We start from the raw sequence: 25000 nt of genomic DNA, 5'->3' as shown, positions 1-25000 counted from the left end.
TGGAACCCCAGGACCGGACCAGTTAGAACCAGACCAGTTAGAACCAGACCAGTTAGGACCAGACCAGTTAGGACCAGACCAGTTAGAACCCCAGGACCAGACTGGTTAGAGCTAGACTAGTTAAAAACAGTCCAGTTAGAACCCCAGGACCGGACCAGTAAGAACCAGACCTGTAAGACCCCAGGACCGGACTAGTTAGAAGTAGACTAGTTAGAACCCCAGACCAGTTGGAGGGCCCTCTTCAGGGATAGGGTGACCTTGGCGTAGGGGCGGGGTCAGGGCGGGGCCCTCTTCAGGGATAGGGTGACCTTGGTGTGTGGGCGGGGTCAGGGCGGGGCCCTCTTCAGGGATAGGGTTACCTTGGCGTGTGGGCGGGGTCCGGGCGGGGCCCTCGGCGGGGCCCGTGCCAGCCTGGCTGAGGGGGGGCACGGCCCCCAGGAAGGACACTGAGGAGGAGGAGGAGGGCGTGTCAGCTGGACTGGAGGCGGGGCTCAGGGGGGAGGGGAGGAGCTTGTAGAAGTTGGGTGTGACCCCAGGGGGGTCGAGGGCCGCTGTGGAGAGGGAGAGCGTCAGTAGAGGTCAGCAGAGGTCAGTAGAGGTCAGCAGGACGCGGGGGGGGGCCTACCTCCTCTGCTGACCAATAGGACCACCTCCCCTCGCCGGGTGTGTTCCTGGAGGACCCTCTGCACCTGCAACACACAAACGCACCGCTGTAACCATGACAACAACATTCACAACTCATGGACAACACCATGACAACCAACTCAAACATCATCATCATCACGGTTACCACAACTGAAACTACCACTTCACCACCACTACACCACCCCAGTTACCATGACGACAACCATCAGTACACCACTCCAGTTACCACGACGACAACCACCACTTCACCGCCCCTGGTAACCATCATGAAAACCACCACTACCCCACCCAAGGTAACCACAGTGACAACCATGACTACACTACCCCAGTTACCACGGCAACAACCATGACTACACTATCCCAGTTACTACAACGACAACCATGACTACCCCACCCCAGGTTACCATGAAGACAACCATCAGTACAGCCCCGCATTAACCCTGACGACAACTACTCCCAAACCACCACGGTAACCATGACGAAAACACTAGCGCAACTGTAACAACGACAACCATCATGACACCACCCCAGGTGGCCATGACGATCACCATGGCTACGCAATAACAGCCACCAGGACGACCTCATTAAAAACATGGTAACATATTGTCATAGACACCATATCAGGGTACCAGGGTGAAGGTGAGGTGGAGGACCGACACGTTGTCACGGAGACGGTACCCGGGTGAAGGTGAGGTGGAGGACCGACACGTTGTCACGGAGACGGTAACTGGGTGGAGGTGAGGTGGGGGACCGACCCGTTGTCACGGAGACGGTACCTGGGTGAAGGTGAGGTGGGGGACCGGCGCGTTGTCACGGAGACAGTACCTGGGTGGAGGTGAGGTGGGGGACCGGCGCGTTGTCACGGAGACGGTACCTGGGTGAAGGTGAGGTGGGGGACGGACCCGTTGTCACGGAGACGGTACCTGGGTGGAGGTGAGGTGGGGGACCGGCGCGTTGTCACGGAGACAGTACCTGGGTGAAGGTGAGGTGGAGGACGTCCGCCCCGTTGATCTTGGTGATGACGTCGCCGGTCTGCAGGGCCGGGCAGAGCCGCGGGTCCCAGAGGCTCCGGACCACCGCCTGCTGCCCCCCCGGGCCCCCGCCCCCCACGCTGAAGCCCGGCCCCCCCTCGCTCCGGCACAGCGCCACCGGGACCAGCTGGGGGGGGTGGGGCCCGGCGGGGGCAGGGCCGGGGGGCTGGGGGAGGGGCTGAGGGGCGTGGTTGGCGGGGCAGCCGTTGAAGCCACAGGGGGGCTGCAGGGTCGGGGGGGGGTTGGCGGGCTGCTTGGTGGAGCTGGGGAGGGTGGAGCTGGAGAGGTCCCGGTCTGAGGAGCGCTGACGGAGGAGGAGGGTGGAGGAGGGGGCGGGGAGGGAGCCTGTGCTGTAGCCAATCAGAGAAGACCTGTGGAGACAGAGATCCTGCTGCAGCGCCACTCTCACTAAGTACTGCAGTGGTACTGCAGTACTGTGGTGTATTGGTAGTTACTATAGTTCTATAGTGTATTAGTAGTTATTATAGTACTATGGTGTATTAGTAGTTATTCAAGTAGTACTATGGTGTAGTGGTACTTATTATAGTAGTAATAAGGTGTAGTGGTAGTTATTATACAAGTACTATAGTGTATTAGTAGTTATTCTCGAACTACTATGGTGAACTAGTAGTTATTCTATTAGTACTATGGTGTACTGGTAGTTATTATAGTACTATGGTGTATTAGTAGTTATTCTAGGAGTACTATTTTGTATTAGCAGTTATTCTAGTACTATGGTGTAAATGTAGTTATTCTGGTAGTACTAGTTTGTATTAGCAGTTATTCTAGTACTATGGTGTAAATGTAGTTATTCTGGTAGTACTATGGTGTATTAGTAGTGACTTTAGTAGTACTATTGTGTATTAGTAGTTATTGTAGCAGTACTATGTTGTATTCGTAGTTATTCTAGTACTATGGTGTATTAGTAGTTATTCTGGTAGTACTATGATGTATTATAAGTTATTATAGTTGTACTATGGAATATTCATAGTTATCATAGTAGTAGTAGTGTGTGTTTATAATGTGTTGGTAGTACTCCAGTAGTACTCCAGTAGTACTCTACCTGCGCAGGGTTCCGCTGGCTGTAGGCTTGGGGGGCGGGGCTGCTTCAGAAGGAGGGGGCGTGGCCTCCCCGGACACGCCGTTAGTGACAGGTTGAGCCGCATAAGAGGGCGGAGTTTGGGCCAATCCTGGATGTTTAGAAAAAAGGAGGGGATGAGGTCATAAACAATTTATGAAGCCCTGGTCGCCTAGGTAACCAGGTATGCAGGTGGTCTAGGTAACCAGGTAACCAGGTGGTTTCGGTAACCAGGTGGTCTAGGTAACCTGGTAACAAGGTGGTCTAGGTTACCATGTAACAAGGTGGTCTAGGTTACCAGGTAACAAGGTGGTCTCGGTAACCAGGCAGTCTAGGTAACCAGGCAACATGGTGGTCTAGGTAACCAGGTAACCAGGTGGTCTCTGTAACCAGGTGGTCTAGGAGGTAACCAGGTAGCCAGGTGGTCTAGGTAACCAGGGAGCTAGGTTGGTAGCAGCCGTCTTCTTACCTGCACCTGTGCCGTTGCAGAGCTCCGCCGTGGTGTAGGTGAGCTGGGAGGGGGCGTGGCTAACCACACCAGGTGAGGGCTGGGAGGGGGTGTGGCTAACCACACCAGGTGAGGGCTGGGAAGGGGCGTGGCTACCCAGACCAGGTGGGCAGGTGTCTTCTCTGGACGGGCGGGGCTGTAGTAGATAAGATGTCAGATCTCCCTGTTGAAAGGTCACATTAACTTACGTGTGTGTGTGTGTGTATGTGTGTGTGTGTGTGTGTGTGTGTGTGTGTGTGTGTGTGTGTGTGTGTGTGTGTGTGTGTGTGTGTGTGTGTGTGTGTGTGTGTGTGTGTGTGTGTGTGTGTGTGTGTGTTTACAGTTTCCAAGCTCTGTTTAGGACAGCCATCAGGGTTGTACAGCATGGGGTATCCTCTCCTCAGCACCACATCCACACTGGTCCCCATGGCAACGGCCTGCAGCATCTCCACCACCTCCTTGTGTGAGCGGCCCAGCACACAGGTTCCACTGATATAGACCAGGATGTCAGCTACCAGGAGACAGAAGGTAGAGCAGAGGCATGAGGTCATGGAGTGTGTGAGTGTGTGTGTGTGGGTGTGTGTTTGGGGGGGTGTGACTGGTTGTGCGTGCGTTAGGGCTGTGCAATTAATCAAGTTGTTATAGTGTTTTCGATTTTTGGGTCAAACATTCTCCAAACTAATATATAATTGAGTTGAAAAGATTTTATTTTATTTCTGTATATTTATTTTATACATTCAATGTTTTATAGAAATGCAGAACAGTTGGATACATATTTGTTGATTATTTTCTATTTGAACATTATGTGTCTTTTTTTAAGGGGAAATTTCCACTTTTTTTTTGAAGAGAAATGCTGATTTCATCATGTTTTCAAACTCAGAAAGAAATCCTATATTCCCAATTTCCATAATCTAGCACCCCTATCGTGTGTGTGTGCGTGTTCGACTGTGTACCTGGGCTGAGGTTGGCGGGGCCCCCTGGGGTGATGCTGTACACCTGGAGGAACTCCCGGGGCCGACTGCCCCCCACGATGTTGAAGCCGAACCCCCGCGGGCCCTTGGTGAGGCGGACCGGCACCGAGGAGCCCAGCATCACGCTCACCTGCTCCGTGAACTCTGGCACTGACCCAGGAACCACAGCATACAGCAGATATATATGTATACAAATATATACATTTACATGTTTGTATATATACACAGCTACAACACTGTGGCAGTACTGTAGAGTTACAGTCACAGTAGCAGTGTATCAGCAGTACAGTAGCTGGACAGTATAACTATATGAGCAGTACTTACAGTCTGAGGGCTCCTTGTTTCGAGGGTCTGTCCAGTTGGTCTTAGACTGACTGAAATCAAACAACAACCTTTAACATTGTCTGTGCTGTATGTATATGTATATAAGTATATATGTATGTGTATATATATATATATATATATATATATATATATATATTTATATATATATATATATATAGATATATATATAGATATATAGATATATCTTACTTTGTGTAGTATTGTTCTCCAGTTTCACTCAAATTCAGCTCCAGGCCCCGCCTCCCTGGACCCTCCCATGATTGGCTGACAGGAAGGGCCCCGCCCACTGCAGAGAGAGAGACATAGATGTGTGTGAGTGTACCTGTGTATGAACCTTGAGTGTGTGTTTTTACCTGTGTGTGAGTGTGTGTACCTGTGTGAGTGTGTACCTGTGTACGTGTGTACTTGTGTGTGTGTTTGTGTGTACGTGTGGGTGTGTCTGTGTACATTTGTGTGTGTTTACTTGTGTGTGTTTGTGTGTACCTGTGTGTGTGTCCCTGTACCTCTGTGTACCTGTACCTGTGTGTGTGTGAGTGTGTGTGTGTTGGTACCTTTGTGTACCTGTACCTGTGTGTGTACCTTTGTGTGTGATTGTGTACCTGTACCTGTGTGTGTGTGTGTGTGTGTGTGTGTGTGTGTGTGTGTGTGTACCTTTGTGTGTGATTGTGTACCTGTACCTGTGTGTGTACCTTTGTGTGTGATTGTATACCAGTGTGTGTGTGTGTGTGTGTGTGTGTGTGTGTGTGTGTGTGTGTGTGTGTGTGTGTGTGTGTGTGTGTGTGTGTGTGTGTGTGTGTGTGTGTACCTGTGTGTGTGTGTGTGTGTGTGTGTGTGTGTGTGTGTGTGTGTGTGTGTGTGTGTGTGTGTGTGTGTGTGTGTGTGTGTACCTGTGTGTGTGTGTGTGTGTGTGTGTGTGTGTGTGTGTGTGTGTGTGTGTGTGTGTGTGTGTGTGTGTGTGTGTGTGTGTGTATGTGTGTGTACCTGAGCTCTTGTCCTCGCCCTCCTCCGGCTCCCCAGCCTTCTCCAGGTTGTTCAGGGACTTGCTCCTGGTCCTGAAGTTCCTCAGCAGATTGCGGTGCTCCAGGTACGTGACTGGCGGACTCTCTGGACCAATGTGGACGGGCCGCGGCGTGCCGTAGTAGTTCCCTGATTGGTCAGAAACATCCTGATGAGACAGCCACTGGGAGCACTCGATAGAGGGTTAGGGTTAGTATAGGGCTAGTGATAGATAGTAAGGGTTAGTGATTGAGGGGTGTAGGGTTTGTATTGGTAAGGGTTAGGGTTAGGGTCAGTATTGGTAAGGGTAAGGGTTAGTATTGGGAGGTGTAGGGTTAGTATTGGTTAGGGTTAGTATTGGGAGGTGTAGGGTTAGTATTGGTTAGGGTTAGTATTGGGAGGTGTAGGGTTAGTATTGGTTAGGGTTAGTATTGGGAGGTGTAGGGTAGCATTGATTACACTGTAAAAAATAATCAATACTGATTATTTTTGAGCAAACTCAAAATTGCAAGGCAACTTACTGCAATCAATTTTTGAGTTTTGAGCCCATCAAAAAGGTCATTTTCTTCTTTAGACAAACTTGAAAGTTAAAGTTATACCAACTAAGATTTTTATATTTTACAAACTCAAAAAAATAAGTCAGGGGCGTTAACTTAATATTTCAAATTAAGGTTAATATTATTTGTAAAAAAAAAACATTTCAAAGAATGCAAAACGAGTTTTAAGTTCACTTTATTAAAATTAATAATTTGAAACTTCCATTTTACATTTCTGAATGCCAGACAGCAATAGAACAAGCAACATGTAGCTAGTTCAGCAGCAGAGAATCGCTGTCTAAATGCAGCAAACCAAAGTGCAGAACAAGTTTGACATTATGGTCAAACTTGTTCTGCACGAGACGGGAGCCCAGGTTAAACGGTGACGCAACTCTCGTGCCTCATACACCGCACGATCCCGAGAGCTGCCTTTATTTAACACACACCTGCAACACACAGCGCACCGCACACCCAACCAACGGACATGCAAGTCTCGGTAACGGTGGCGGCAACACTACGCACAATAAACAACACACAAACAATAAAGACCCCAAACCCGTTAACCCCACTTAACCTAACAGAAACAAATTGACAAAAGGCAATAAACCCCTTTTTCCCAACCGGCATCACGAATACCCAGACTCCCCGGGGGGTAGTGTCGAAATGCGCACGTGCACCGTAGTTGGCCCAGCCTCAGACAGAGTCTGACTTAAACCTGTGTGTCTTGCTAACAAAGAGACTACAGTGAGCCCAACTCTTGACCCAAAACTCAACATTGTTGGTTGGACTAAATTGCATTGCACAGTTGACATGAATACTACCTACCCTTGAACTTGCCGCTCTCCAGCAGCGCTCCTGACTCCTCCAGGGAGAAGAACTCCTGGATGGAGACGAAGTTGTAGTCCACCCCCGAGATCTCCTCCTCCCGCGACGCCCGCGTCGTACCTGAGGACACGCACACGCTGGGAGTGTGAGTGTGTGTTTGTGTGTGTGTGTGTGTGTGTGTGTGTGTGTGTGTGTGTGTGTGTGTGTGTGTGTGTGTGTGTGTGTGTGTGTGTGTGTGTGTGTGTGTGTGTGTGTGTGTGTGTGTACCTGCTCCTGTGTAGTAACAGGTGTATGTGTGTGTGTGTGTGTTTGTGTGTGTGTGTGTGTGTGTGTGTGTGTGTGTGTGTGTGTGTTTGTGTACCTGCTGCTATGTAGTAACAGGTGTATGTGTGAGTGTGTGTGTGTGTGTGTGTGTGTGTGTGTGTGTGTGTGTGTGTGTGTGTGTCTGTGTGTGTGTGTGTGTGTGTGTGTGTGTGTGTGTGTGTGTGTGTGTGTGTGTGTGTGTGTGTGTGTGTGTGTGTGTGTGTGTGTGTGTACTCACAGGGCACTGCCCGTATGTACAGGTTCTCCCTGATGATCTGCTGCAGCTGTCCGTCCAGCGAGCCGGGGGTGAAGCACTTTGAGAGGAACAGCCGCAGGTCCTTACAGAGCGACGCACCTGAAACACACATGAGGTCCTTACAGAGTGACGCGCCTGAAACACACGCATGAGGTCCTTTCAGAGCGACGCGCCTGAAATACACATGAGGTCCTTTCAGAGCGACGCGCCTTAAACACACATGAGGTCCTTTCAGAGCGACGTGCCTGTAACACACATGAGGTCCTTACAGAGCGACAACCCTGAAACACACATGAGGTCCTTACAGAGCAACGTGCCTGAAACACACATGAGGTCCTTACAGAGCGACGCGCCTGTAACACACATGAGGTCCTTACAGAGCGACGCGCCTGTAACACACATGAGGTCCTTACAGAGCGACGCGCCTGTAACACACATGAGGTCCTTACAGAGCGACGCGCCTGAAACACACTCTTGAGGTCCTTACAGAGCGACGCGCCTGTAACACACATGAGGTCCTTACAGAGCGACGCGCCTGAAACACACATGAGGTCCTTACAGAGCGACGCGCCTGTAACACACATGAGGTCCTTACAGAGCAACGTGCCTGAAACACACATGAGGTCCTTACAGAGCAACGTGCCTGAAACACACATGAGGTCCTTACAGAGCAAAGTGTCTGAAACACACATGAGGTCCTTACAGAGCAACGTGCCTGAAACACACATGAGGTCCTTACAGAGCAAAGTGTCTGAAACACACATGAGGTCCTTACAGAGCAACGTGCCTGAAACACACATGAGGTCCTTACAGAGCAACGTGCCTGAAACACACATGAGGTCCTTACAGAGCAAAGTGTCTGAAACACACATGAGGTCCTTACAGAGCAACGTGCCTGAAACACACATGAGGTCCTTACAGAGCAAAGTGTCTGAAACACACATGAGGTCCTTACAGAGCAAAGTGTCTGAAACACACATGAGGTCCTTACAGAGCAAAGTGTCTGAAACACACATGAGGTCCTTACAGAGCAACGTGCCTGAAACACACATGAGGTCCTTACAGAGCAACGTGCCTGAAACACACATGAGGTCCTTACAGAGCAACGTGCCTGAAACACACATGAGGTCCTTACAGAGCAAAGTGTCTGAAACACACATGAGGTCCTTACAGAGCGACGCGCCTGAAACACACTCTTGAGGTCCTTACAGAGCAACGTGCCTGAAACACACATGAGGTCCTTACAGAGCAAAGTGTCTGAAACACACATGAGGTCCTTACAGAGCGACGCGCCTGTAACACACATGAGGTCCTTACAGAGCGACGCGCCTGAAACACACATGAGGTCCTTACAGAGCGACGCGCCTGTAACACACATGAGGTCCTTACAGAGCGACGCGCCTGTAACACACATGAGGTCCTTACAGAGCGACGCGCCTGAAACACACTCTTGAGGTCCTTACAGAGCGACGTGCCTGAAACTCACGCATGAGGAGGGCAACACACATGTGTGTGTAGTGCGTGTGCACGTGCGTGTGTGTGTTTGAACATTTGTTGTGTGTGTGTGTGTGCGCGTGTTTACCTGGTGATACTGTCTTGATCCTGATTGGGTGAGGGCAGGTGTTGAGGACCCCTCTGACATCACCGAGGGTCATGCCCAGGACGGGCGTCGCCCCGATCTCCAGGATGACATCACCCACCGTGGCTCCTCCCCCAGGCGCTGCTGTGACGAATGGAAACTCCCCATAGTCGGCCCCTCCCCCGATGGCCACGCCCAGCTCCCCTGAAGCCCCGCCCAGTGGGACAAAGCTCTCCTGCACCTGAGAGATGAAGAGAGTTACCTAGTTAGTTAGTGATCGGTTCATTCCTTAGTTAGTTAATAGTTTGTTAGTGATCGGTTCATACATTAGTTAACTAGTGATCGGTTCATTCATTAGTTAGTTACTAGTTAGTTAGTGATCGGTTCATTCATTAGGTAGTTACTAGTTAGTTAGTGATCTGTTCATTCATTAGTTAGTTACTAGTTAGTTAGTGATCGCTTCATTCCTTAGTTAGTTACTAGTTAATTAGTGATCGGTTAATTCATTAGTTAGTTACTAGTCTGTTAGTGATCGGTTCAGTCATTAGTTAGTTACTAGTTGGTTAGTGATCGGTTCAGTCATTAGTTAGTTACAATACTTAGATAGTGATTGGTTCATTCATCCATTAGTTACCAGTTAGTTAGTGATTGGTTCATTCATTATTTAGTTAGTGAATTATCAATTCATTTGTTATTAGTTCATTTTATGAACTAATTTATCTAGAGTTATGACTTTGTTTGTTAGTTCATACATTATTATTCACTTGTTAGTTGATTATATGTTGATTTGTAATCAGTCTTTCATTATAAGTTAATTTGTGAATTAGTTATTCTTTGATTTGTTGTAAATTTGTGAGTGGGATGATTACTGTGTTTACTTGTGTTTGAGGTTAAAGTAACATCTCAATAGTTGGTTTTGTTGTGTTTGAGGTTAGGCTTACTCACTAACTGGTTGAACTCTCACCTTTGACCTCCAGTGCAGCTTCCTGACCGTGGCTTTAGACATGGCGGCTCACCTGGGAACAGGGAGGAGAGCCCAGTGTTAGTACAGCGTTAGCACAGCGCTAGCTCAGCGTTAGCCCAGCATTGAGGACGGCGATAGCCTAGAGTTAGCACAGAGTTAGCCCAGCGTTAGCACAACGCTAGCACAGCGCTAGCTCAGCGTTAGCCCAGCGTTGAGGACGGCGATAGCCTAGAGTTAGCACAGAGTTAGCCCAGCGTTAGCAGAGTGAGCCCCACGTCGCTGGGGGACCTGCTGCCCAACCATGTCACTGGGGGGGCTGCGGTCCCACCATCTTACTCGGGGACCTGCTGTCCCGTCAGCTCAGAGGGGGGAACCGCAGGCCTGCTTGCTGCGGTCATTAGCCTAGTGGTTAGCGTGTTAGCATTCTAACCTGGTCAGCACCTCTTCCTCTCTGCTACAATATCTCGGAACCACACACACACACACACACACACACGCGCGCGCACACACACACACACGCACACGCACACGCACACACACACATTCCTACTATCCTATAACACAGAAACAGACTTTCATACTGTGTGGAGCGAGGTGACCACTACAGGTATACTGGTATGTGTGGAGGGAGTGGTGACCACTACAGGTATACTGATATGTGTGGAGGGAGGTGACCAGGTACAGGTATACTGGTATGTGTGGAGCGAGGTGACCAGGTACAGGTATACTGGTATGTGTGGAGGGAGGTGACCACTACAGGTATACTGGTATGTGTGGAGCGAGGTGACCAGGTACAGGTATACTGGTATGTGTGGAGGGAGGTGACCACTACAGGTATACTGGTATGTGTGGAGTGAGGTGACCACTACAGGTATACTGGTATGTGTGGACTGAGGTGACCACTACAGGTATACTGGTATTTATACTGGTATGTATGGAGCGAGGTGACCACTACAGTGATACTGGTATTTATACTGGTATGTATGGAGCGAGGTTACCACTACAGTGATACTGGTATTTATAATGGTATGTGTGGTGGGAGGGGAGGAATGTGTGGTCCTACTCTGTGCTGCTGCTGTGTCAACATGAACTTGGAACTCTCTTCACAAGAACACTAATGATTAACCTGAAGTACCAAACACACACACACGCACACACTGAAACACACCTTGCATACTGGGAACTCATAAACACACCTCTAAAAGCCGACAATATAAGCTTTGGTTGTTCTGAACCGCCACTCAAACCAGCCTGACCCTCCATTAACGTTACATAACAAACCTCCTCTATTCAATAACATACCTCCTTTATAAAAAAAACTAATCTATACGATAATATACCTCCTCTGTACCATAATATACCTCCTCTATACGATAATATACCTCCTCTGTATAATAATATACCTCCTCTATACAATAATATACATCACTATTCAATAATATACAATAATGTACCTCTTCTACAATAGTATACCTCCTATACAATAAAAAACCTCCTCAATACAATAATATACCTCCTATTCAATAATATACCTCCTCCATACAATAATATACCTCCTATGGAATAACATGCCTCCCAAACAATAATATACCTCCTCTATACAATAATATACCTCCTCTATACAGTAATATACATCCTCTATACAATATTATATCTCCTCTATACAGTAATATACCTCCTCTATCCAATAATATACCTTCTATAGAAAAGCATACCTCCTATAAAAGAATATAGCTCCTCTATACCGTAGTATACCTCCTCTATACAATTCATACCCTCTACACAATAATAGACCTCCTTTAGACGACAATATACCTCCTTTATATATAGTAATATACCTCCTCTATACAATAATTTACCTCCTCTATACAGTAATATACCTCCTCTACACGGTAATGTACCTCCTCTATACAATAATATACCTCCTCTATACAATAATATACCTCCTTTACAATAATATACCTCCTCTATTAAATAATATACCTCCCATACAATATACTAGCAGGTGTAGTTGCTAGCAGGAGGCGTAGTAAAGGGGTACAGTGCAGGAGGAGGAGCAGGAGGAGGAGGAGGAGACGTAGTAAAGGGGTACAGTGCAGGAGGAGGAGCAGGAGGCGTAGTAAAGGGGTACAGTGTAGGAGGAGGAGCAGGAGGCGTAGTAAAGGGGTACAGTGTAGGACGAGGAGCAGGAGGCGTAGTAAAGGGGTACAGTGCAGGAGGACGAGGAGGCATAGTGAAGGGGTGCAGGAGGAGGAAGAGCAGGAGGTGCATCAGGAGCATCTCGGGTGAATCTAGGATGAGGTGGTGGTGTAAACACTGCTGCTCCACCGCACATGGTGCTGATGCGGTCATCAACCGCCTCCGGTCGGCTCCTCCGGTACCGGATAGAGCAAACCTTAACCCGCCGCTAAACCGCCGCGAACCCGCCGCTATCCCTGCTAACCCGCCGCTAACCCGCCGCTAACCCGAGCGGCGGTCCAGAACCCAGCGATGTGTGAGCCGCGGCGGAAGATCTGCTGACGGAGCGATGAGACGCAGCGACCTCCTCCCGCTCGGAACCTCCACCGCTCAAAATCCTCGTACATGACATGATAACATAATGTAGAATATAATGTAGAATACACCATCACCTACCGTCATGCTGCCGCTGCTCCTACAAGACTCTCTCTCTCTCTCTCTCTCTCTCTCTCTCTCTCTCTCTCTCTCTCTCTCTCTCTCTCTCTCTCTCTCTCTCTCTCTCTCTCTCTCTCTCTCTCTCTTTCGCTGTCTCTCTCGCTGTCTTTCGTCTCTCTCTCTCTCGCGCGCTCTCCGTCTCTCTCTCTGCAGGTAATCCAAACCAATGAAATAGTCGCTCGAGACAGTGTAGTAGACGCGTAGTAGCCTTGCTTATACACTCTGTTTGCGCGTGCGTGTGTGTGCATGAGAGAGATTGTGCGCGCGCGCGTGCGTGTGTATGTGTGTACGTCGCTGGACCTCGCGATCATAATGCCAAATTTTTTATAGATGTGTTATACTATGTTATAAATGTAGTATTTATAATAGATACATCTATTTCATATTCAGCCATATTAATAACATAACAAAATATGATCCAATTGTACTTATATATAACTATTAAAATTATAAGAAAACCTTTCATATAAAACTATAATAACATATAAATAACAATTTATAAGGATAATCTCATATGCGTTAATACCTATTTAAATATTGCAGTAGCAGCTCCGACCAGATGGGGGCGCCACAGGCCAACCTTAACCCCGAGCAATTATGGCGTCACATAAAGTGGGCTAAACCAAACCATTTAGCCATCACAGAGAGAGAGAGAGAGAGAGAGAGAGAGAGAGAGAGAGAGAGAGAGAGAGAGAGAGAGAGAGAGAGAGAGAGAGAGAGAGAGAGAGAGAGAGAGAGAGAGAGAGAGAGAGAGAGAGAGAGATTATGAGGGGTTTAATATAGAAGCTTAGTCCATCACACACAGGAAGTGTGTGATGTCAATAAACTGATGTGTGTATGCGTGTGAATCTGAATCTGTGGGCAGAGGGACGAGATGTTGACATCAGAGGACTTTTGGTTTCCTGTTGTAGTCCGAGTATATCGACCAATCAGCTTTCAGCTGGCTCTGGCTGCATGGAGGAAAACAGTCCTAGTTCACAGACTAGTTGGAGAACTCACTGACCAGGTCGGACTAGTAAGAAAACAAACTGACCAGGTAGAGACTAGTTAAAAAACACACCGACTAGAGACTAGAGAACACACTGACCAGACTGAGAACACACTGACCAGGTAGGGACTATTTAGAGAACACTGACCAGGTTCAGGCTAGTTAGAAGACACACTAACCCGACTAGTTAGGGAACACATTGCCCAGACTTGTGAACACACTGATCAGACTTAGAGAACATACTGACCAGGTAGAGTTAGTTTAACTCTAAGTTATTGTTTTGGATGCCAGGTCTACCTTGAGGCCAACCTGGTCTTGGTCTCTCAGGACGGATCTGAAACACACCTGGAAAACATTTAATTTATGTGGTGATCAGCTTTCAGTAGAGCAGACTTGTACTCTTCTGGAGAGGCCTCCAGAAGGTCCTCATATAGGTCCTGGAGGCCTGAGAGAGACAGAGAGGGAGAGAGAGAGAGAGAGAGAGAGAGGGAGAGAGAGAGAGAAAGAGAGAGAGAGAGAGAGAGAGAGAGAGAGAGAGAGAGAGAGAGAGAGAGAGAGAGAGAGAGAGAGAGAGAGAGAGAGAGAGAGAGAGAGAGAGAGAGAGAGAGAGAGAGAGAGAGGGAGAGACATTTCTATTATATGTATTCTTTTAATTATAAATAGCAATATAGTATATTATCATTCTGATTAAATTGATCTGTGGATGTATGCATATATTTATTTGTATGTATATATTATTTTATATATATATATAAGTATATATCTGTGTATCCATCTCTTTAAGGGAACGCATGGTTCTCTAATCCCGGTGAGCTTCAGCCTCGCGCTCGGAACAGGCTGCTGCCGTCTCGTGCCGACGATGGAGTGCGCGGGTTTCTGCGGTCGTTTATATGAACTCTATTTTTAGGCTAAATAATGTCGATTTTGGTTTTATTCGCTTATCTGACATTGTTTTGCGATGTGAAAGCGATGAGAGGGTCCAACGGGAGAATCAGGAGGGATTTATGTGATTTTATTTGATTATTAACATGTGATTTGTTTTAAATTGAATCGAGAGCGCGCATCGCCAGTATGCACGAGGAAACCTGCCAAAGTAAGATTAACTTTCTGTTGTCTGTATTAACATATTATTTTCATATTATTAACATGTTATTCACATTTTATTCACATGTTATTTACACTTTATTGACATATGTGTTCCGGCTGGTTATTGACTGTAAACAAGCTTACAATTGGTTCGTTAAGACGAACTGGTTCATAAACTAGGCAAGTAGAATCTTGTGTGTTGGTATACTAGATGAGAATATGTGACTATAAACTAGGTTAAAATAAATTGTTCATTATATACTAGTTTAGAATAGGGTAGTGACTATAAACTAGCTTAGAAAAGGTTAGTGACTATAAGAATAAATTGTTCAGTATAAACTAGGTTAGAATTGTGTTGGTTAGTATGAACTAAATAAGAATAGGTTAGTGATTATAAACTAGGTAAGAATAGTGTTAGTGACTATAAACTAGGTAAGAGTAAATTGTTCAGTATAAACTAGGTTAATTAGGTTACTGTCTATAAACTAGGTTAGAATAGGTTAGTGACTATAAACTAGGTTAGAATAGGCTTGAAGGTGACTGGACATGAGGTTAGATATAATATAATAAGATAAATTAAGTCAGAATAGTCTTCCTCGCCCTCTTCAATTTGATTTCTCTTCAGTTAAAGGTGCTTTGTTGGTATGGAGAATAAACGTGTAACGTTACCTTGCCAAAGGTGTTAAGTTATTTAAACGACTAAATGAAAAATGTCGATTTTGAAATATAAACAATTGTATAACAATTAAAAAGGGTTAATATAAAATACAAGTCATACAGAGAGTTGTATTGTGCAGTTATTTCTAGTGCAGTAGTGCAGTAGTCACTTGTTAACATTGCAGAATAATGCAGGAGGCAGGTACAGTAGAGAAGTCTTTAGTTTAACTGTGTTGTGAGGCGTACGATTCCCTCTCAGGTGACCCAACGTGCCGATCCAACTATCCTGTATCTCCCAAACAAATATGGTCGTTAGTTTAAAGAGATTGAAGGGTTCCTGATGCTCTAGTTTGTTCCTCTAGTCTAGTGTTTACAGGAAGGGTTCCTGATGGTCTAGTTGTTTATTCCTCTAGTGTTTTAAAGGAAGGGTTCCTGATCCTCTAGTTTGTTCCTTTAGTGTTTTAACGAAAGGGTTCATGATGGTCTAGTTTGTTCCTTTAGTGTTTTAATGAAAGGGTTCCTGATACTATAGTTAGTTCTGGACTTTTCTCAGTTCTCGATCACAGTAGTCAAGTGGTCTGTATATATTTTCCTGCAAGTCTGCTTTGGTTGCTGGTGGATTATTTTCAATTTTCTCTCTTCTGTTCTCTCTCTTCTCTCTCCTGATAACATCCTACTTTTGTTTTGCGTGCGTTATTTGGTGTTTGTTTACGTTGGACTTGGAGAGCGGATTTAGAGTCTTAGTTTGGTGTTTGTCCCATTATCTAAAGTCTTAGTAGGCAAAGGCAACCACAGACTTCACTACTGTTGAAAACAGTAGGTTGTGGACTCAGTCCAATATTTGATGAGGATGTCCAGTTGATGTTCTTCTGAAAGCCTAGAAGGCCCTCCTTGTCTCTCAGATCCTTCAGAGCTCTGTGGAGGTTTCTGATGTTTACTCCAAGGTAGGTGTGGTGTTCTAGGTACAGACTAGTAAGAGAACACACTGACCAGGTTCAGACTAGTTAGAGAACACACTGACCAGGTACAGACAGAGAACATACCGACCAGATACAGACTAGTTAGAGAACAGACTAACCAGACTAGTTAGAGAACACACTGACCAGACTAGTTAGAGAACACACTAGGTAGGTAGGTGGTGTATTGTAGACTGTGACTTATAGGAACTTGTGTTTTTGTTATTGTAGGCTGGGTAAGTTTTGCAAGGGTTTACTGTCAAGGCCCAAGTTTTAGAGGTACTCTGCAGAAGGTTTAGGTGCCACAGATGGACGGACAGACAGACAGACAGACAGACAGAGGGACCGACAGACAGAGAGAGGGACAGACAGACAGACGGACAGGGACAGACAGACAGACAGACAGACAGACAGACAGGCAGATAGACAGAGAGAGGGTCAGCCATTCCAGTATGACGTCTAGTGAAGGTGGATGGTGGAGGTAGGTGAGGTTATTACAGATGATGACATCACAGCCTGGTTCAAAGGTTCCTTCACAACGATGTCATTAATTCCAGTAAAGAATAACCTTATCTCTCTCCCTCCCCTCTCTGTCAAACTCTCCCTCTCCTTCTCACTCTCTCCCCCCTCCCTCTCACTCATAGCCTCTCTCTCCTTATCTCTCTCTCTCTCTCTCTCTCTCTGTCTCTCTCTCTCTCTCTCTCTCTCTCTCTCTCTCTCTCTCTCTCTCTCTCTCTCTCTCTCTCTCTCTCTCTCCCTCCATCTTTGTCTCTGCATGTTAATCTCTCCTTTATCCATCATGGTGTGTGTGTGTGTGTGTGTGTGTGTGTGTGTGTGTGTGTGTGTGTGTGTGTGTGTGTGTGTGTGTGTGTGTGTGTGTGTGTGTGTGTGTGTGTGTGTGTGTGTGTGTGTGTGTGTGGTAGTGTGTGTGTGTGTGTGTGTGGTCCAGAAGTAGGTCACAGCTGTTCACTACAACATGTCACCTCCTCCACTGGAACACACCTCCCTTCTCCTCCTCTCATTTCCGCACTCATCTGCCCCCTCTCCTCTCCATCTTCTCCTCTCCTCTCCTGCTCGGTATCAATCTCTCCTCTCCTCTCCTCCTCTCCACCTCTCCTCTCCTCTCCTCTCCTCTCCTCTCCTCCTCTCCTCCTCTCTCCTCTTCTCCTCTCTCCTCCTCTCGCCTCCTCTCTCCTCTCCTCTCCTCTCCTCTCCTCTCCTCTCCTCTCCTCTCCTCTCCTCTCCTCTCCTCTCCTCTCCTCTCCTCTCCTCTTCTCCTCTCTGCTCCTCTCCTAATGTGGTTGATCCAGTAGCTCCTTATAGGATGTGGTATTTAGGGTGTTGTTGATGGCAGGATGTCTAGTGATGAGGTGGTCCGGTCCATGGTCATGGTACCACTGGTATTTAGGGGGGTGTTGATAACAGGATGCCTAGTGATGAGGTGGTCCGGTCCACGGATACCACTGGTATTTAGGGTGTTGTTGATGGCAGGATGTCTAGTGATGAGGTTGTCTGGTCCATGGTACTGGTACCATGACTAGAACCAACTAAAGGAGTCATAAATACATGAATGTGTGTTTATTCAGGGCCCAGAGACACAGCGGTGTTCATCCATCCTGAAGACCACCACACCAGCCAGTCCGAAACCAACCTTCTCCAATTCAGCTCCTAAAAAATCTCAGCTTTCAAAACCTGAAATGCTAAAGTTATTCATAATAATCCATTGTCACACATTTAAAGTACCACACAAAGACAAAGGTTCACTCAGGGGTCAAAATGAGCTTTTCTAAAGTCGAATACTTCAATTCTTTCAAAGACATCAGTCTGGTATCTTGTATTTCTTCACACTACATTGGTCTTTTGCCAACTGTTACTCATAGTATGGTGATTGACAGCTATCTTTGGTTAGGGACATTTCATGAACAGCTCCAGCTGTCTCTGGGGAAATCCGCTCGCCCTAATTTAAGTTAGGTATTCATTGTTAATATTAGCACTTTCATCCCAACCATTTATTACTACAGGTCGACTTACTTATAGTTACTCCTTATCTCATGTATTCTACATGGCAGAGGACATCTGTGGATGTATGTAGCTCTGCTAATAAGTGTATGCAAAGCCAAAGATTAAAGCCCAGGTGGATGGGTAACCAAGGTGTCTAATCCAACAGTATCAGAGAAGATGGAGACGGGGAGAAGGAATTTAACTACAGAACATTTTTAGTTTTGATTTTCATTTGGAAACATGTGAATCAGAGTATTTCTTATCCTATTTTGTATAATCTTAATATTTTGTTCTCTCTCTCTCTCTTTCTCTCTCTCTCTCTCTCTCTCTCTCTCTCTCTCTCTCTCTCTCTCTCTCTCTCTTTCGCTCTCTCGCTCTTTCTCTTACTCTCTCCCTCGCTCTATCTCTCTTCCTCTTACTCTCTCTCTCTCTCTCTCTCTCTCTCTCTCTCTCTCTCTTTCGCTATCTCGCTCTTTCTCTTACTCTCTCCCTCGCTCTATCTCTCTTCCTCTTACTCTCTCTCTCTCTCTCTCTCTCTCACTCTCTCTTGCTTGTTTTCTCTCTCTCTCTCTCTCTCTCTCTCTCCCTCTCTCTCTCTCTCTCTCTCTCTCTCTCTCTCTCTCTCTCTCTCTCTCTCTCTCTCTCTCTCTCTCTCTCTCTCTCTCTCTCTCTCTCTCCAGGTAAAGAGGAAGATGTGGAGGGTGGGGGGGGTAGGGGGGAGGGAGAGGAGGAGGGAGGAGAGGGTGATGAAGGAGGGGGAGCAGAGGAGGAATGGGATGAGGAGCTGGATGGAGAGAACGAGGGAGGACTGCGGATGACGAGGACCGACACCCTTCACTCCACCACCAGCTCCACGGCAACGCAACGCAGGAGAGGTCAACACGCCAAGAAACAGGTCTGAACCTCATGTTACATGTTAGAGGTCAGAGGTCGACACGCCAAGAAACAGGTCTGAACCTCATGTTACATGTTAGAGGTCAGAGGTCGACACGCCAAGAAACTGGTCTGAACCTCATGTTACATGTTAGAGGTCAGAGGTCGACACGCCAAGAAACAGGTCTGAACCTCATGTTACATGTTAGAGGTCAGAGGTCGACACACCAAGAAACAGGTCTGAACCTCATGTTACATGCAAGAGGTCAGAGGCCAACACGCCAAGAAACAGGTCTGAACCTCATGTTACATATTAGAGGTCAGAGGTCAACACTCTAAGAAACAGGTCTGAACCTCATGTTACATGTTAGAGGTCAGAGGTCGACACGCCAAGAAACAGGTCTGAACCTCGTGTTACATGTTAGAGGTCAACATGCTAAGAAACAGCTCTGAACCTCATGTTACATGTTAGAGGTCAGAGGTCAACACTCTAAGAAACAGGTCTGAACCTCATGTTACATGTTAGAGGTCAACATGCTAAGAAACAGGTCTGAACCTCATGTTACATGTTAGAGGTCAGAGGTCGACACGCCAAGCAACAGGTCTGAACCTCATGTTACATGTAAGAGGTCAGAGGCCAACACGCCAAGAAACAGGTCTGAACCTCATGTTACATGTTAGAGGTCAGAGGTCGACACGCCAAGAAACAGGTCCGAACTTCACGTTACATGTTAGAGGTCAACATGCTAAGAAACAGGTCTGAACCTCATGTTACATGTTAGAGGTCAGAGGTCAACAGGCCAAGAAACAGGTCTGAACCTCATGTTACATATTAGAGGTCAGAGGTCAACACGCTAAGGTACAGGACTGAACCTCATGCTACATGTTAGAGGTCAGAGGTAAACACGCCAAGAAACAGGTCTGAACCTCATGTTACATATTAGAGGTCAGAGGTCAACACGCCAAGAAACAGGTCTGAACCTCATGTTACATGTTAGAGGTCAGAGGTCGACACGCCAAGAAACAGGTCTGAACCTCATGTTACATGTTAGAGGTCAGAGGTCAACAGGCCAAGAAACAGGTCTGAACCTCATGTTACATATTAGAGGTCAGAGGTCAACACGCTAAGGTACAGGACTGAACCTCATGCTACATGTTAGAGGTCAGAGGTAAACACGCCAAGAAACAGGTCTGAACCTCATGTTACATATTAGAGGTCAGAGGTCAACACGCCAAGAAACAGGTCTGAACCTCATGTTACATGTTAGAGGTCAACATGCTAAGAAACAGGTCCGAACTTCACGTTACATGTCACATGTTAAAGGCCAACATGCTAAGAAACAGGTGTGAACCTCATGTTACATTTTAACACGTTAAGAAATTGGATGTTATTCGGGTTAGGGTCAGGGGTCAGGGGTTAATGATGACGATGGGGTCCAGGGTTAGGGTCAGGGGTTAGGGTCAGGGTTCAGGGGTTAATGATGACGATGGGGTCCAGGGTTAGGGTCAGGGGTCAGGGGTTAATGATGACGATGGGGTCCAGGGTTAGGGTCAGGGGTCAGGGGTTAATGAGGACGATGGGGTCCAGGGTTAGGGTCAGGGGTCAGGGGTTAATGATGACGATGGGGTCCAGGGTTAGGGTCTGGGGTCAGGGGTCAGGGGTTAATGATGACGATGGGGTCCAGGGTTAGGGTCAGGGGTCAGGGGTCAGGGGTTAATGATGACGATGGGGTCCAGGGTTAGGGTCAGGGGTTAATGACGACGATGGGGTCCAGGGTTAGGGTCAGGGGTCAGGGGTCAGGTGTTAATGATGACTATGCTCCAGGTCCAGGGTAATAACCAGGTCCAGCGCGCTCCCAGAGCCCTCTACTGTCTCAAACTCAACAACCCAATCAGGAGAGCCGCCCTGTCCATCGTGGAGTGGAAGTATCCTTTCCACCAATCAGCCGTCAGCACACATCAGCTGGAATCGAATTGACTCACATTTACATTTAGGGCCTTTAGCAGATGCTTTTTATCACAAAGGGACTTACAATAAGTCCATTTGTCATCAGAGAGTCAAACAATATATCGATGTCGGTACAGTTAAGATGATCATAGAACCAAGTGCCAAGCACTAACCATCGCTAGGTTAACCCATTCCCCGTATACAGTAGTGACAGCTCGCTAATGCAGATGCTACACAATTATGAATAAATGCAACATACAGTAAGTGCGTGCATTAAGTGTGTACATTAAGTGCCAGGGAGTACAACAAACATTAATGGGAGTGGGGGACTGGATGGCTATGCAGAGTCTCGGTGAACTCTGAACAGGTGAGTTCTGAGTGCAGACATTCGTGCTCGTCTTCACAGTACAGACGTCTTGTGGTTTCCTGTGTGAGTCCTTGACAGCTTCTGCAGGCCTTTCGATATCTTTATTCTGTTAGCCATCTTTGCTAACTGTGTAGCGTTGGGCGTGTCCAAACCATTCCCTGAGGACGACTCCAACTCAACCAATCATGACCTGGTGAGTACATACTGCCAAAAGCACTAATATTACCTACTGAGTACTAACACTGCTTGCAGTACTTATGCTACCTGCTGAGTACTAACACTGCTTACAGTACCAATATTAAACTGGTTCATACCAATCCTGCTTCAAGTACTAATACTACATGCTGAGTACTAACACTGCTTACAGTACCAATATTAGCCTGGTTAATACCCATCCTGCTTCAAGTACTAATACTACCTGCTGAGTACTAACACTGCTTACAGTACCAGTATAAGCCTGGTTAATACCCATCCTGCTTCAAGTACTAATACTACATGCTGAGTACTAACACTGCTTACAGTACCAATATTAGCCTGGTTAATACCAATCCTGCTTCAAGTACTAATACTACAGGCTGAGTACTAACACTGCTTACAGTACCAATATTAGCCTGGTTGATACCAATCCTGCTTCAAGTACTAATACTACATGCTGAGTACTAACACTGCTTACGGTACTAATATGAACCTGTTGAGTACATAACCTGCAAACAATACTGATACGACCCGCTGATGCATTTTAGGAGCAAGTGGAGTACATCTTCCTGGTCATCTTCACCATCGAGACCTTCCTGAAGATCCTGGCCTACGGTCTGGTCATGCACCCCAGCTCCTACATCCGCAACGGCTGGAACCTTCTGGACTTCGTCATCGTCATCGTCGGGTCAGGACGGAGGGGCTAGGGGCCGGGAGTTAGGGATCAGGGGTTAGGAGTTAGGGATTAGGGACTAGGTGTTAGGGATTAGTGGCTAGGGGTAAGGAGTTAGGGATTAGGGGTTAGGAGTTAGGGATTAGGGACTAGGTGTTAGAGTTTAGTGGCTAGGGGTAAGGAGTTAGGGGCTAGGGGTTAGAGTTTAGTGGCTAGGGGGTTGGGGTTAGGGATTAGGGATTAGGGATTGTTTTTAGGGTGAGGGTGCTAGGGATTGGGGTTTGGGGTTGGGGGTTAGGAGTTAGGGGCTAGGGGTTAGGAGTTAGGAGTTAGGGATTAGAGACTAGGGGTTAGGAGTTAGGGATTAGAGACTAGGGGTTAGGAGTTAGGGATTAGAGACTAGGGGTTAGGAGTTAGGGATTAGAGACTAGGGGTTAGAAGTGAGGGATTAGAGACTAGGGGTTAGGAGTGAGGGATTAGAGACTAGGGGTTAGGATTTAGGGATTAGAGACTAGGGGTTAGGAGTTAGGGATTAGAGACTAGGGGTTAGGAGTTAGGGATTAGAGACTAGGGGATAGGAGTTAGGGATTAGAGACTAGGGCATAGGAGTTAGGGATTGGGGTTTGGGTTAGGGTTAAGGTTTAAGAGTTAAAGGTAAGGGGTTAGGGTTGACCCTGAGTGACCTGTGTTGCAGACTGTTCAGTGTTGTCTTGGAGACGGTGACTCATAAGTCTGGAGAAGTGTCGACCACCAGCCACCACACGCCGGGGAAGCCAGGAGGTCTGGACGTCAAGGCCCTCAGGGCCTTCAGAGTCCTGAGGCCGCTCAGACTGGTCTCTGGAGTACCCAGTAAGCCTGTCTGTCTGCCTGTCTGTCTGCCTGTCTGTCTGTCTGTCTGCCTGTCTGTCTGTCTGTCTGTCTGCCAGTCTGTCTGTCTGTCTGTCTGTCTGTCTGTCTGTCTGTCTGTCTGTCTGTCTGTCTGTCTGCCTGTCTGTCTGTCTGTCTGTCTGTCTGTCTGCCAGTCTGTCTGCCAGTCTGTCTGTCTGTCTGTCTGTTTGTCTACCCGTCTACCTCTCTATCTGTCTGTGTGTCTGTCCGTGTGTCTGTGTGTCTGTCTACCTGTCTGTCAACCTCCTTGCCTGTCTACCTGTCTACTTATCTGTCTGTCTGTTTGTCTGTCTGTCTACCTATCTGTGTGCGTCTACTTGTCTGTTTACCTACCTGTCTGTCTGTCTGTCTGTCTGCAGGCCTCCAGATCGTGCTGAACTCCATCATGAAGGCCATGGTTCCTCTGCTCCACATCGCGCTGCTCGTCCTCTTCGTCATCATCATCTACGCCATCATCGGCCTGGAGCTCTTCATCGGCCGCATGCACCGCACCTGTTACTACATAGGAGCAGGTACACACACACACACACACACACACACACACACACCTGTTGCTAAATAGGAGCAGGTACACACACACACACACACACACACACACACACACACACACACACACACACACACACACACACACACACACCTGTCACTATATAGGAGCAGGTACACACACACACACACACACACACACACACACACACACACACACACACACACACACACACACACACACACACACACACACACACACACACACACACACACACACACACACACACACACACACACACCTGTTACTACATAGGAGCAGGTACACACACACACACACACACACACACACACACACACACACACACACACACACACACACACACACACACACACACCCTTTACTACATAGGAGCTGACTGATAACCAACTAACTGATACTTACTAGCTGGTTACTCTAACCAGATAACTACCGGGAGGACGACTCGGTGCCCTACTAGTTGATCTGATAACTAACTAGCTGGTTACTCTATCCAGATCACTACATGTATGTCTACCGTGCCCTATGCATTAACCTGATCACTAACTAGCTGGTTGCTCTAACCAGATAACTACATGTATGACTACCGTGCTCTATGCATTGACCTGATCACTAACTAGCTGGTTACTCTATCCAGATCACTACCTGTATGACTACCGTGCCCTATGCATTGACCTGATCACTAACTAGCTGGTTGCTCTAACCAGATAACTACGTGGAGGACGACCCGGTGCCCTGTGCGTTCGCGGGCCACGGGCGCCAGTGCCTGCTGAACGGCTCCGAGTGCCGTGGCCGCTGGGACGGGCCCAACGGAGGCATCACCAACTTCGACAACTTCTTCTTCGCCATGTTGACCGTCTTCCAGTGCATCACCATGGAGGGCTGGACTGACGTACTCTACTGGGTGAGTACCACTCTAGTACTACTGTAGGACACTATGCTAGACTACAGTATACGATACAAGGCTTTACTGCACTAGACTATATACTATACTTTACTATGCTATACTACACCACTACACTATACAGTATAGTGTAGTGGTGTAGCATAGCATAGTAAAGTATAGTATATAGTCTAGTGTAGTATATTATAGTGTAGTATAGTGTAGTGTAGTATAGTCTATACTACACTAATATACTACTATACGAGTGTA

At 47.1% G+C, this 25000-nt stretch overlaps 2 protein-coding genes across 2 annotated transcripts in view; one reads left to right on the top strand and one right to left on the bottom strand.

Moving 5' to 3' along the window:
* Positions 1-12687, bottom strand: part of magixa (MAGI family member, X-linked a) — a gene marked incomplete at its 3' end in the record, with an annotated part of 15377 nt that extends 2690 nt beyond the window's left edge. The window contains exons 1-16 of the mRNA XM_056591651.1: positions 12651-12687; positions 10017-10068; positions 9056-9293; positions 7456-7572; positions 6915-7034; positions 5539-5703; positions 4747-4843; positions 4537-4586; positions 4195-4362; positions 3583-3752; positions 3224-3398; positions 2740-2866; positions 1864-2047; positions 1618-1803; positions 626-689; positions 360-551 (exon numbers count right to left, since the gene is read on the bottom strand). Coding sequence (XP_056447626.1) covers positions 360-551; positions 626-689; positions 1618-1803; positions 1864-2047; positions 2740-2866; positions 3224-3398; positions 3583-3752; positions 4195-4362; positions 4537-4586; positions 4747-4843; positions 5539-5703; positions 6915-7034; positions 7456-7572; positions 9056-9293; positions 10017-10058 — 2095 coding nt within the window. The remainder of the gene's footprint in view (positions 1-359; positions 552-625; positions 690-1617; positions 1804-1863; positions 2048-2739; positions 2867-3223; positions 3399-3582; positions 3753-4194; positions 4363-4536; positions 4587-4746; positions 4844-5538; positions 5704-6914; positions 7035-7455; positions 7573-9055; positions 9294-10016; positions 10069-12650) is intronic.
* Positions 12688-19191: 6504 nt separating this feature from the next.
* Positions 19192-25000, top strand: part of LOC130383730 (voltage-dependent L-type calcium channel subunit alpha-1D-like) — a 12949-nt gene continuing 7140 nt past the window's right edge. Inside the window, exons 1-7 of the mRNA XM_056591527.1 lie at positions 19192-19272; positions 21076-21176; positions 21653-21758; positions 22309-22448; positions 23128-23282; positions 23681-23833; positions 24555-24751. Of these exons, the coding sequence (XP_056447502.1) occupies positions 19192-19272; positions 21076-21176; positions 21653-21758; positions 22309-22448; positions 23128-23282; positions 23681-23833; positions 24555-24751 (933 nt within the window). The remainder of the gene's footprint in view (positions 19273-21075; positions 21177-21652; positions 21759-22308; positions 22449-23127; positions 23283-23680; positions 23834-24554; positions 24752-25000) is intronic.

This window comes from Gadus chalcogrammus, chromosome 1 (genome assembly GCF_026213295.1).
Source record: "Gadus chalcogrammus isolate NIFS_2021 chromosome 1, NIFS_Gcha_1.0, whole genome shotgun sequence".
Taxonomy (NCBI): Eukaryota; Metazoa; Chordata; class Actinopteri; order Gadiformes; family Gadidae; genus Gadus; species Gadus chalcogrammus.
The sequence above is the reverse complement of the archived record's forward strand: the minus strand, read 5'-3'. Positions and strand labels throughout refer to the sequence as shown.